A 13657-nucleotide genomic window follows, 5' to 3' on the forward strand; every position below is an offset into this window, starting at 1 on the left:
ACACCATTTACTTAGTGCACATGGACATACGTATTGCACGGACACTGGCCTGGCAGCGTAGATCCTGTTGGCTTTGTGTGATGTGTGATTAACCCCCACCCCACCCTTTCTCTGTGATTATTTTTCTCAGGCTAATATGAGGAAGCCTCTGGTGTGCTGAAGGACATCTGGATTCCACAGATTTCTTGTACAAGTAGCATTCTCAGCATGCGCTAAGCCTAACCGTAGCGTAACAAGAGAGCACATGAGTGTTGAAACAGAGAGAATGGCCATAGCCTCCGACGTGCAGCACAGTCGGATTGCCTGTGCCCGCCAGCGCTTATGGAGAAAACTCAGGCCTGCGCGGGTGATCAGCCTCCTCATCAGTCTCGTAGCAATAAGTGCAGTGGCCTTCTCGTGGCGCTCTACTGCTCAGTGGGAGGGGCTTCAGAGCCACGCCCCACACAGAACACTGCTATCCACACACCTGGGTTACCACAGTAACCTCTCGGAGGACACGCCCGTAGCCATGCGCTCGTCCGCAGAGTCAAACGAGAGTCAAGGGGACTATCCGAATGACCTGTTCAGCCTGGAGGACCGTCGGCGTGGCGCTGTCGTGTTACACATGTTCGGCATGATCTACATGTTCATTGCCCTTGCCATCGTTTGCGACGAGTTTTTTGTCCCCGCTCTCACGGTCATCACCGAGAAACTCAAGATCTCCGATGACGTGGCGGGCGCCACTTTCATGGCGGCCGGGGGCTCGGCTCCTGAGCTCTTCACCTCCGTCATCGGCGTTTTCATTTCCCACAGTAACGTGGGCATCGGAACCATTGTCGGCTCCGCTGTGTTCAACATCTTGTTCGTCATTGGAATGTGTGCTGTATTCTCGAAGGAGATCCTGAACCTGACGTGGTGGCCTCTTTTCAGGGACGTCACCTTCTACATCATCGGCCTCATTATGCTCATAGTTTTCTTCCTGGATAACTACATCACGTACTTGGAGAGTATCAGCATGCTGCTCGTCTACGCCTCCTATGTGCTCTTCATGAAGTTCAATGGGACGGTTGAGACTCTTGTCAAGAGTGTCACGAACAGAAACCAAGTGGTGGAGGTGGAGGCTCAGCCAAAGGTGAGTTGACGACATCTGTTCCTTCCTCTGTCTGTCCAACCACTGTAGACCCCCCGCCCCATCCCATTTGAACTGGGGACTGGTTAAGTCATTTCTAGGTAGGATTAGTGAGTAAGTAATAGGAGAGACCACATTGACCCAACCAGCTTCCCAAACCCAAAGAGACCAAATTTTGAAGACCAATGGATAAGCAGAAAAATACAAAATGATTAGGTCTATTTATTTTTAACTACGCAATAGTAATCTTGTATTAGGCCCTATATACCAATAGCCACTCTCAGCCCTTGAGGGCCTCATCGCAGTCCACACATTGATGGCGTTGTGTAGGCCAGGGATCTACAACTTTATAATTTGACTTTTATAATTTGCTTAATAATATGTGGACAGTGATTGAAAGGTTATTTTGCCAGACAGCAGGATTTGGGGGACAGCAGAACATAGAGCTCCTGAGGATGATGAAGAAACATATAAATTCTAAACACACAATACTGGACCCGAGTCAGAACTCAAATGTTGCCAGGCAACAGGTAGAAGTTGTCTTTATGGCATACACTCAGATACACATGCATATCATGCATGACTGTGAATATAGTTTTCCTGCAGCTTCCTGTGTTTTGGTTCTTTATTAAGGCATAAGCTCTTCATTTGTGATGCAGTCATCATGGATGCAGCCAAAATAATCCTGCAGGCTTTATGTAGCGTAATCCATTTGTCTCCGCTATTGCGACGAGGTCTTGACTAACAATAATCATGATCTAATACCGCAGTTTAACCTTGAGCCTAATCCGTAACCCCTGCAGTTGCCAAAGCATCTTCAAGCACCACATGTGAAGTTTTACAATTTTCAAAGGAAAAACTGAATACGGTCGCATACATTAGACTACCACAAACAAATGAGCCCACCTCTTTTTATTTTAGAAAATAGGGCGGTAGTTTTTTTTTTTTTTTTTACATCTTCAGGGGCATGTTCTTGAGCCATTGTAATTGTAGTAAATCTTGATGACAAAAGCCAATGCCAAGACGATTCCAACAGCGTGTGTGCTGTTTATCTTCCACATGTGCACATAGAGCTATTTTTATGATAATGTACTGCTGTCTGGACTCCGGCTGCATGATATATCATTTTAGATACATTGTATTAATTAAAGGGATAGTTCACTTTGAAATTAATTTTTGGTATTTTTTACCTTACCCCAACGGCATCCAAGATGTAAGCGTCTTTGTTTCCACATTAGTTTCAATTTTGATATTTTTAGGTCAAACCGTTCGTGTCTATCAGTCAATGGAGGTCTGTGGTCACCACCTTAAAGAGCATGCACAGAGAAGTCCAAATTAAACATAATTTAATGACTCGTAAATGTAAGTACACATTGATGGCATAAGACACGAAACGAGCGGTTTGTGTGAGAAAACGAACAGTATTTATATCGTTTTTTAACCTCTTTTTACCTGGTAACAAGAGGTTTTGCTAGGTTTTGTGTGAATTTAGTAATAAAAGATAAAAACTGTGTGTTTTAAAATTTTTAAATAATAGCACCAACTTTTAACATCATTCAATTGTTATTTTATAGTTTTTTTTTAAAGAATGGCTTATATGTGGCTTATATATGTGTCACATGTAAAAGTAAGTGTGACAGCTTTCTCTAGCCCTCAGATCATTGTTAAAAAAAGCACGAGTCAGAGAAAATTTCATTTTTTAATCTTCAAACTTGAAACATAACTTCTTACGACTTTTAGTATTGGATTCACTGTATTTCTAGCTGTTTAAAGCATCTTTATTATTATTATTATTATTATTATTTATGATGCAAAATATGTTATCCCAAAAGCATGTCCATTCCAATATACTTCCGCTTGTTCAGCACCTTTTTTAATTCCTATATTACTTCTGACTTGTGTCTTTCAAAATGTACCACAACTATGCACTTGCTCCAATGGAAAGCAAAGGCAACCATTTGAGTTCAAGCATGTAATTTTAAGTTTCATTATTCAGTTTCATTATTCACAAATCTTATTTGGTGTTTAAGCATTGTGTCTGCATACCTACAGAAAATTGTGCTCTCTGCAGACAATCTAAGAAGTACCGCGGAATCATATTTCTATGTTGTTTTTATTTGAGCTTTCATGCATTTTACACATTGGAACATTGTTGCTGTTCATGCTCAGGGACTATTTTTTCTTGCGGAAGGAAGGCTTTTATTGATTTTACTTCAAGAAAGTTGCACTAATACATTGTTTTTTACTTTAATATTGTGTCAACCGTTTTATAAAAGCAATAAGGTACTCGAGGCAAGTGCTGTATCGTGAATAAGTAACGGGTACGGCTGAAGGGGTTGCAGGCACTCTGCTTCGCGTCGTGCCTAACAACGCCCTTCAGCCGTTACTTATTCACGATACAGCACAGCCTCTCGTACCTTATTGCTTATGTAATGCATATCATTCAAACAAAGATGTCTGTGTTGTTTTAAAAGTGTTGTTTTAATTTTTTATCTGAAGAATGTTGCGACGTGGTGCCTATTCGGTCCAGGCCGTCCATCTCAAAATATCATCGCCGGAAAATTATTTATCATCCTATGTCTTTTATTGTCAGATGCATTCACTCATGCCCAGGTCCTAATGTGGTAGATTGATCTGGCTCGAACAAAGTTTGAGTTTTGGATTCCAGATCATTCTTGGCTGAATGAAATATTGCTGTTGTGCAGGTATGACCACCAAGCAGAGATAATATCAGAATCAGACAGAGCTTTATTGCCAGGAAGGTTTACACATACAAGGAATTTGTTTTGGTGACAGGAGCTTCCACAGCACAAACAGAATGACAGTGACAAGACACAAATATTAAATGGAGCCAAATATGATCAGCATGTCTAATAAGATACCTTGCATCAAAGATGGCGTGGTTGGGGTGGGTGGTGAGCTTTGGAGAGGGGAGTTTGGCTATTGGGGTAGTGGTGTGGAGAATGTGTCATGGATCGGAAGCACGCAGAGGAAACTGAGGGCTCAGCGGTTGGAGAGACGTTTTCCAAAATCAGGTGGTTCGGACGATTTATTAGAAGACTATTTTAATGTAAAAGTTTTTCATTTTGTGCAGGTTTACATTTTGTGCATTTAAAAAAAAACACGATGAATTAAGGTGGTTACTTAAAAAAATTGTAAACTGGCTATTTTTTTTATTTTTTTGCTTAACAGAAACATGGTTAGATTCATCAGTAGGTGATAATGATATAAATGATATAAAATTATAACACGCCTAGGAAGGATCGCAACAGACACGGAAAAGGTGTTTGTATTTCTATTAGATCGACGTTCATTTTTAATGTCATTTGACGGTTGTCGTATGAAATGTCACACTACAGGACTGTGTGACTCAAATCTTCTGACAATGACAGAATTTCATCTGAGGTAAAATGTGATCGCAGCGGCCATTAATCGGTTGTAGGTGAACACCTCAAACTAATTATCAAAGACTTCAAATTTTAGCCTAAAATCAGAGGAATCTTTTAGGATTTGCAAAAATTGTGTCCAAAATCTCAGTGTGCTTTAGTGTCATGGGTTTTTCAACTGTGGTTATTGCCTGGTTGGACTCATTTAACTGGGAGAGTTCAAAGAGTAGAAATTAGAGCCAGACCGATATATCGGCAGACCGATATTATCGGCCGATATTAGGCATTTTCCAAACTATCAGTATCGGCAGTTATAATGGCCGAGAAATGAATATTTCAAAAATAAAATAAAAACGGACGAAACACACTTGAACCATGTCATGAGATTTGGAGTTTTATAGTTTGTCCACCAGAGGGCACTCTACACGAACCCTGTTGGCAACAATCGTTGAGTTGGTCACAATATATATATATTGCTTGAATAGCAATTAAAAGATCATCCCCATCAGTCTCTTAACTGAAATAAGCATAACAAAAGTTGTGCAATTTGCAGTATGACATTATCCATTACTAAATTATGGCTCATCATAGACTAGCTAACCACAAAGCTAGCTAATGCAACTCCCATCAGTCTGTTCTTTTGTGACAATAAAAGAAACAAATTTCTTTTTAAAATGCATTAGCATATTATTTTAGTTAAAGCCACAATATGTATTTTTTCTGCATTAAAAATAGCAAAAATAACTGTATCTATGTTATATATTTCTGTTAGATATGTACTTACATTATCCCGACAGTTTCCACCAAATTTCAAATACGGAGAAATTTATAGTTTAATTCGAAGACACGGGAAGTTTCTTTATTTCCGTTTCGTCGCCCGTCTATGGCGTCATATAACCTTTGACTCCTCTATTTTCTCTAACTTCCTTGCGGAACCCGGCGAAACCGCCAAACACAAAGGGGAACACTGGACTACCGCCAATAAAGCAAAGAAAATGACGAAGAAAAAAAGTAGTACGTATTTTTATGTGTGTAAATCACGTGCCCGCTCACGAGCGCTCACTCTTAACAGACACACTGTCCCCGGTGCTGCTCGCGCATAAAGTGCTCCCCGTTCACAGTAACCGTGTCGTCTCATTCAAAACAGCCAACTGTTGCTGTTGCTGTTGCTGGCTGCGAATGTACGTGCCCGCTTCAGCACGCTCATACTTACTAAATAAACGCCTCACCTCCGGCGCCGCGCACTCACTATTAGCCTTAGCACATAGTGGATAAATAACGCAAACCCAGTCAAACGTTAGACTGCAGTATCTTATGTGCTTTATAATCCGGTGCGCCCTATATATGAAAAATGTTCTAAAATAGGTCATTCAATAAAGTAGCGTAATATTAATATTTATATTCGTCTGTATAATAGTTATGGACCACGATTACGCTTTGCCTGAACGTTCTGCTGCTACAGCCAGCTCATTAGCTAAATCTCAAACGTACCTGAAAAATATGACCCGAGAAGGGTTTGGGACAGGAGAAGCGTGACACAGGTAAACATTGGGGTTGCATTTAAAGCTTCTTGACAAGCTAAATCTACAGAGAGATGCCGTATATCCGTATATTTTGTGAAACGATGATGTCATGTCATGAGCTGAGCTGGTTGTCATTGACAGCGACAACAACTCCCGTGAGCCCACGCTCTTTCCCGACGTCATCAAAGTACGTCTTTTGTTATTATTTTAAACGAGTGACCCCTGGTGGCCAAAAATCTCATACTGTACGTTTAAAATTCATAAATAACTACAAATAACTAATGTTAAGGAAATCTGTTAATGTTGTGTTGCGCGTTTCTGAAAAAAAAATAAAAATAAATATCGGCCGATATATCGGAATATCGGATTTTAAAACCCAAAAATATTTCTATCGGTATCGGCCTTCAAGGGTCGAGGAGGAGTGGAGTGCGCAGAGGCAGGAAGAGGTGCAATGGGCTTCCCACACCCAGGAAGAGATGGCTCCCAGCAGTCCCGAGGTGTTGTCACGCCACTGAGAGGAGGCAGAGGTGTTGCTGAGGGGCTGATGGGAGGTAACGATGACTGGGTGACAGGATTAGCTGGGGCCTGGACCGGAGCTTCGAGGGCAGTAAAAAAATCCAACAAGTCTGGGTGTTGTTAGCTAGCCTGGTCCTACCAGACTCTCGTACATTTCATTTGTAAAGAGTCTGGCCACCCGCCATTGACAAGCTTTAACTTCCTTGAAGGCAGGTACTCTGTTGAAGTTTAAAACTATTGGATCTTCCCAGAGCCACTCTGGATCTGCCATAACCAATCGCTAACGTTTGGTTGTGACGAATGACGACCCACACTAACGCACGACCTCAACGTCATCGTTCTCAGCCACTCCCTCTGTTCGCTGATTGGACAGGTAAAAAATTGCTTGGAGAAAGTCAGCGAATATATACCACGAACCCAGACGACGTACCGAAGGAAAATTTAAATTGAGTGGAAGTACGTAGGAAGGCGAAGCCATGTTAGATGTTAGCTGGGAACTGTGTAGTTAGTGGGCCTGGTGTCATTGTCGATGGGTCAGACAGTAAGGGGCAATTTGCAGGACACCTGCATTCACTTCACAAGTCTATGAAGCTTCCTCGAGGTGCTTCCCCAGACAGCTGCACTCTGGTGGCGGTGTTTAGGCTGGCCAGCTGCAGCAGAGTATAGGCAGTCATCCAGGAATGATGTTTCATTTGCGTCTGAGGAACTCCTCGTCGTGATTCACAAGGGGGCTGACCTTCTGCTCAAGGCAGATCCATGATGATCAGAAAAAACAAACAGGAGCTCAAATGGATAAAAAACACAACTTCAAAAAACAAAAACAAAAAAAAAACACGCCGCTAATCTTTCCTAAGTCACTTTTCAGTTTTCATCATGATTGTTTGTCCAATTAATAACCTTTGTGCTTTACTTTTGATATGAAAAAAATCTCAGATGAAAATCTCTGTACTTTTTATTAAAAAATTAAAATAATAAATACTATTTTGCCTCCCTTTAAAGTGGCCAAAGTGCGGCAGTGTGAAGCCCACATGAAGTGATCATCTCTTCCTCTTTATAATAGACAAGCAAAAACATATTGGGATATGTTGAAAGATGGCATGCTCTACTGGAACGCACTCGCCACCAACTGGACAGGGATGGGAATTACAATTACAAGTTAAATAGATGAATAGATCAAATTATAATGTGCATCATGCTTAGTGTAATGTCATTTACACATGCATTTCTTGGATGTCTGATCTCATGTATGATTTGTTAAGTTAAAAAAATTCTAAAATAACTTGATAGTTTTAGGTTTCAGTAGTTTTATACGTTGAAGTATCTCATTTTATACATCTTGATTGGAACAGAATAGAGCAGCACATCTTAAACTAAAAATGGCACACAAGATAATAAAAAAGCTCCTATATATTTTTTATACATATTTCTCTAGGGTGAGAAACATTGTTATAATACTAGACAAAGTCTTATGGATATTGCATTATATAGTTTTTAAACTATGCATGGTCGAAGGTCTTGTGAATAGGGGCTCAAGAGTGTAATAAGTTGCCTTTGGATATAAAACTTATATCAAATATAGTGTTGTCAAAGTACTGACTTTGGTACCAAGTCGGTACTGAAAATTTTAAATTGTGACGATACCAGCTTTTCCCTTTAGCATTTTGTGCGCTGTTGAATGGATTCATAAAGGTCACCTATTATGCCCCTTTTCACAAGATCTAAAATACGACTCTGATGTCCCCAGAGTGTGTATGTGAAGTTTTATCTCAGAATACCCAACAGATCATTTTTTACAGCATGTTTAAATGTTCACGTTTTGAGGCTCAGAAAAAAAGCACCATTTTAGTGTGTATCCCTTTAAATGCAAATGAGCTGTAACTGCCAGCACAGAGGGCGGACCTTCACGTGCTTGCGCTCTGTCAGCAGAAACTCTCAGCAGTGGTGTTCATTTCGACCAGGAGCCAGACAAAAATGCCTACAGAGTCAGAGAATATATGCTGTATGGGAATAGAACAGGTATAGTCTATTTTAATTATGATTATAACTTATTTTTCATTTTTTTCATCTAGTACCGGACCACATCCGAATGATGGCCAAAAAGATACTGATGAGTTCAATAAAGTTATTGTACAAAGATGAAGCATTAGTTTTACTCCAGAGTAAAACTTACACTCGTTACTACTTGCAGTAAACAAATACGCACCTTTTCAGTGAGTGCTTAATAAACGAAACTTATTTTAGATCTATAAAACAACTCGATGATGAGTTGTTTTAAAGTGCGCGCTCCATTTCTGCCGTGATCAGTAACGTTATGCCTATCACTCAGGAGCAGTGGCGTGCACTGAGGGGGGAGTCTCATAATTAAATGAATATCTGAAAGACTCCAATACAGTGCAGAATTTTATTTTTCATTTTATGCGAAACCATAGAGCTTTATCGGCTCAAGTATAATAATAGTAACATTGAATCATCTCGGAGAGAGGTCTATCGTTGACTGTCATAACCGAACACGACGCGCTGTTTTACGTGAACTTGAATTTAATGAATTAAATATTCAATTCTATCTCACATTATACTACAGTATGGTTTCATATATTATTTTTGTGAAATGCCCCAAGATGTTTTATCATTGGGGATGTTGTTTGCTAAATTTATCACAAATTTGACATTTATTTTTTTGTCGAATCTCACGTAACGTAGCAACTTGACGTTGGAGGCATCGTCGCGTGAGTGTGATTGATTTTTGTCGATTGATTTCAGAAATCAGATTCATTACTTGTCCTAAATTACAACGAGTAAGATCAAACCCTGCCACGCAACCGATTCTAAAGATTTCATTGGGTCAGTCATTGCATTGATTGCATCTGAAATAATCATCCTACCTGGCCTAAACCATACTCTGTGTCACGAATGGATCTATTTATTTAGTCTGAACTTTATAAACAGTGATTCTCACTGTTTTGTTTGGTAATGTAAATAATATTTAGTAATATAATCATAATTTCCCTATTTTCATTTGATGTGTTATGCATTCTAATTGTATCAACATATTTTCTTAGAATGCCAAGGAAATAAAGAATAAAAACAACAACAAAATAATGTTTAGTGCCCTTTTTGGTCCCTCCACCCCTGCCCCTGAGGAGGTCTGTGCACGCCACTACTTAGGCAGACTGATCTCATGAAGTTGCGTGTGTATGACACGCCAATTCGTATTTCCATTTTTGGCGTGCTATCAAGACGCATAATCGCCTTTCAGCGTGTTTATGAACGCTGTTGACTTAACGTTTTATAAATATATGACTTACCTCTAGCCTGGCTGCGCCCTCCTACGCACTTCCGCTCAATTTCATTTTACTTCAGTACTGCGTCTGGGATCGCTCCATATCCTTAGGTTTCCAGAAATCAATTTTTTGTAGGACCAATCAGCGAATAGAGGGAGTGGCTGAGAACGATGACGTTGATGTAAGCGCGTCAGTTTCAGTTCAGTAATGGCAGCGGAGAAAGACGTGAGAAAAGCTATTCGGTCCGTTGTTGGAAAAGAAACTGCCGAATATACAGAATTTAAAGCCGGATTGTTATCGTCTCACCTCTTGTTGCACAACTGAGGACCAAGTGAAGGAGGCAGAAAGTTTGGAAGTTTGTGCTGGGCAGTTCGTGCACGATGACCGTGACATTTTGGACGGACGGTTTAGCCTGGTGTTCGCGGTGTTCGGAAGCCCCGAGTCCTGGCTGCTAAACTATAGATCCGCTCAGGAGTCAGTCGCTCATATTCCCAACTGTATATTTACTGATTCTTGTGATGAATAGAACATTTTGAGCCCCTTTGTGCACTGGTGCAGGAGGTTGGTGTGTCAGTTTTACATGTTGTAAATCATACAAATTGGTTGTGATTTAAAAAAAAAATAATTGTCATAAATAAAAATGTGAAAAACCATACTTTGAAGATATTTGATTTTCAGTTTTAGATGGCAATGGTTGATTTGTTTTACTAAAAAAACTAAATGCCATATAAAAATGTACAAACACATACTTTGAAGACCAAAATTAAGGTAATTAAGAAACAATAAGACGTAATATGAAAAATTGTTGTTTATTACACATCTGCAGATAGAGACAGACTGATCATTCACTGTAGCAGTTACAGCATTTGCGGCAGATCAGAAAACGACCACAGCGGCGTATTTGTAATGATTAGACACAGCTTCCACCGTTGGATGAATATATCACTGTCCTTCGTGTCAAATATACATTTCGAATTAATAATTGTTCCTAGATTAACAAAACCTGCGGCGCTCGTTGACTGAAATCCTATTCTAAACATAATCCTCTTCGGCGCGTGACATACGTCACTCACGACACCCCGTGAGCGATTGGCTATGGCAGATCGTGAGTGACTTTGGGCAGATCCAATAGATTTGAACTTTAATAGTGAACCCGCCTACAAGGAAGGAAACGTTTCTTAATGGAGCGGTTCCAGACTCTTTGTGGAAATGAAATGAACTAGAGTCTGGTTGAACCAGGCTAACTTACCTCAACCCCGTCCCTAAACCTAACCGTCACTGGGGTTAATGGCATTTATGACTGTTCCCTTACCATCCTAGGTAAAAAAAAGATATGACTTACCTCAACCCCATCCGTAAACTTAACCGTCACTGGGGTTAATGGCATGACTGGAGATTTGACTGCGTGTACAGACACGCGGAATGACGTGGACGTAAATGGCGTAGACATATACGCATACACGCGGATAGCTCAAAATGCGTAGAGATAACATGCCACCTGACTCGAAAGTGGCGTATATGTTTACGCAAAAGTCATGATGTCATGTTGACTCAGGAGACTGTAAGCTGGTTCACGAACAGTAATCGAGTAGCAAGTGAGTAAATGAAGACTGCTATGTTCATTCTTACATCAAACAGCAAAATACCTCAGAAGACATTCTTGTCTACAGCTGCTCCAGCGTTGAAACAATGGCGGACCGTGGCACTCAGGGCGGTACTAAGTTACTCTAAAACAGTGTCCATCAACAGTTGTGCTTGTGCGAAACACTATCCCGGTTCTGAGAACGGCTTGTTCTGAGACAAATTATGATTTATGGGGATTTAAAGGCATTTAAAGACTCCATTTGTCCTTTGTTTATTTCTAAAGAAACACGTCAGTGCATACGTAAAAGGCTCCATTACCTTGTATCTTACGTTAAGGCCCAGTAGAAGCAGTTTTTGTAAAAATAGGCTAACGATTGTGTCATAACATGAGACTCTCTGTTGTACATTTCAGAAATTACCATATAGACCATTTTGCAAGATGTAAACAACACTGGTCCAGAAGCACTTCCTGTTTCACTGTTTCAACACTACATAAAAGCTGGGATAAAATACAACCAACAGAACATATAAAACTGAATCAGAAAGTTAAACAAACATCTTTAAGATGTTTTCTTTACATGTGAAATAAAGAAAACAGTTACAAACTGAAACAGGAAGTGTTTATGGACCAGTGTTGTTTACATCTTGCAAAATGGTCTATAGACAGGAGGAGAAACTCAAAGGCAATTGGAGGGACATGGAGGCATAAAGTCAAGGGAGAAGCCCATAGAGAGTCATAAAGTCGATCCTGCTGCTAGCTCATGGGCAGCACAGCTACTAGATATTTTCTACATACAGTCAACTTCGCGAAAACAGGAAGAAGCCAGCTTTGAAAAATAGTCTCTACCAGTCGATCTACGAACGCCGATCCAAGTGCGCTTGAACTGTGCAGAATTTCATATGGTCCGTTGTTTCCGGAAGAAACACAAACACAAACCATTTTCTTCTATTCAGTATGAACACGTGACATGACTTTTTTTTCAAAGATGGCTTCTTCCTGTATTCGCGAAGTTGACTGTGTGTATAAAATATCTTCGTATTAAACTGTATGGATACTGACAAAGTTCTCAATGCTTCGGTTTGAATGTAGGGACCCTTATTATGCTACCGTGTTACTGTGGGGCTATTTTGAGCATTGTTAGTGGTAATAACAAGCGATTTTTATTTGTCATTACTCTATGCCCTATATACTAGCGTTATACTAGCATTATAGGCTAAACTGTTCTTAGAGATAAAACAATTTACATTCGGTTCTCCTTTAAGGTGTAATATAAATAACATTAATATTTTTAATACAGCATAAATGCCCACTGTTATGATTGGCTACCATATTTACATGGGAAATCACCCATGTCCCTTTAAAATACACATCTGTTTTTAAAATGTCTTGTTTTCGGCTTAAAGGGGCAGTGTGTGATTTTTTTTTTAGCAACATCTAGTGGTGAAGTCGCAACCAACAGAAGTTGGTCGACAGGAAAATAATGTCGTCTGAGACAACAGTCAGTAGCCAGTTAAGCAATGAGGTTTCTTTACAAAGATAAAGTAAGAAATGATGTTTATTTAATTATTCAGTAAAATGAAATGTTTTTGCAAATATTACTGTTACTTGTTCATCATTGTGTCTGTTTTAAATGCGTTTGTCCATTTAGGGCTTCTGTAGAAACATAACGGCGCAAAATGGCGACTTAATGTAAGGGGACCCGTGTATGTAGATAGAAGCTGCTCATACTAAAGTAATAAAAACATAACGGTTCATTATGTAATATCTTTATACACCACTGAAAACATAGTAATATGTATGATATTGCATTTCTGTCAACATATCCTCCTAAATATTACACAGTGCACCTTTAAACAGTCCCTCCAGAAAAACGTGATTATGCGATCGCTGAATTCAATGCATTATCAGCATATTCAGCATATATCAGCATAAAGTCCACATATTCATGTGGGGGCCGCATTTTTTCAAATACGCTGCATAAATTGCCGATTTCCGTGCAAAATATGCGAGGTTTGCATGATTTCATAATCCTCGCATTTTTGTTGCAAAAAAGTCACATATCTTTAGCCTGGTTAAAACCAGACCATTCTCAGTTGTAACTGAGATATGGTCTGGCAAAGCGTCATACACAAATCATTTCCAGAGGGGCGTCACCAGCGGACGTCGCAGGTAGACCTAAAACCAATCAGAGATGAAGGAGATGTTGTTTGCAGAGAGGAGGCTGGCGGAGAAACATCTCCGAGTGTTGTTCTTTGCTC

At 39.9% G+C, this 13657-nt stretch overlaps 1 protein-coding gene across 4 annotated transcripts in view; it reads left to right on the forward strand.

Moving 5' to 3' along the window:
• Positions 1–13657, forward strand: part of slc24a2a (solute carrier family 24 member 2a) — a 105902-nt gene that overhangs the window by 1631 nt on the left and 90614 nt on the right. For all 4 annotated transcript variants that reach the window (XM_039669757.2, XM_039669759.2, XM_039669760.2 and 1 more), the window contains exon 2: positions 131–1111. In XM_039669757.2, the coding sequence (XP_039525691.2) occupies positions 245–1111 (867 nt within the window). In that variant the 5' untranslated portion in view covers positions 131–244. The remainder of the gene's footprint in view (positions 1–130; positions 1112–13657) is intronic.

Source organism: Pimephales promelas, chromosome 1, assembly GCF_988280905.1.
Source record: "Pimephales promelas chromosome 1, fPimPro1.hap1.1, whole genome shotgun sequence".
Taxonomy (NCBI): Eukaryota; Metazoa; Chordata; class Actinopteri; order Cypriniformes; family Leuciscidae; genus Pimephales; species Pimephales promelas.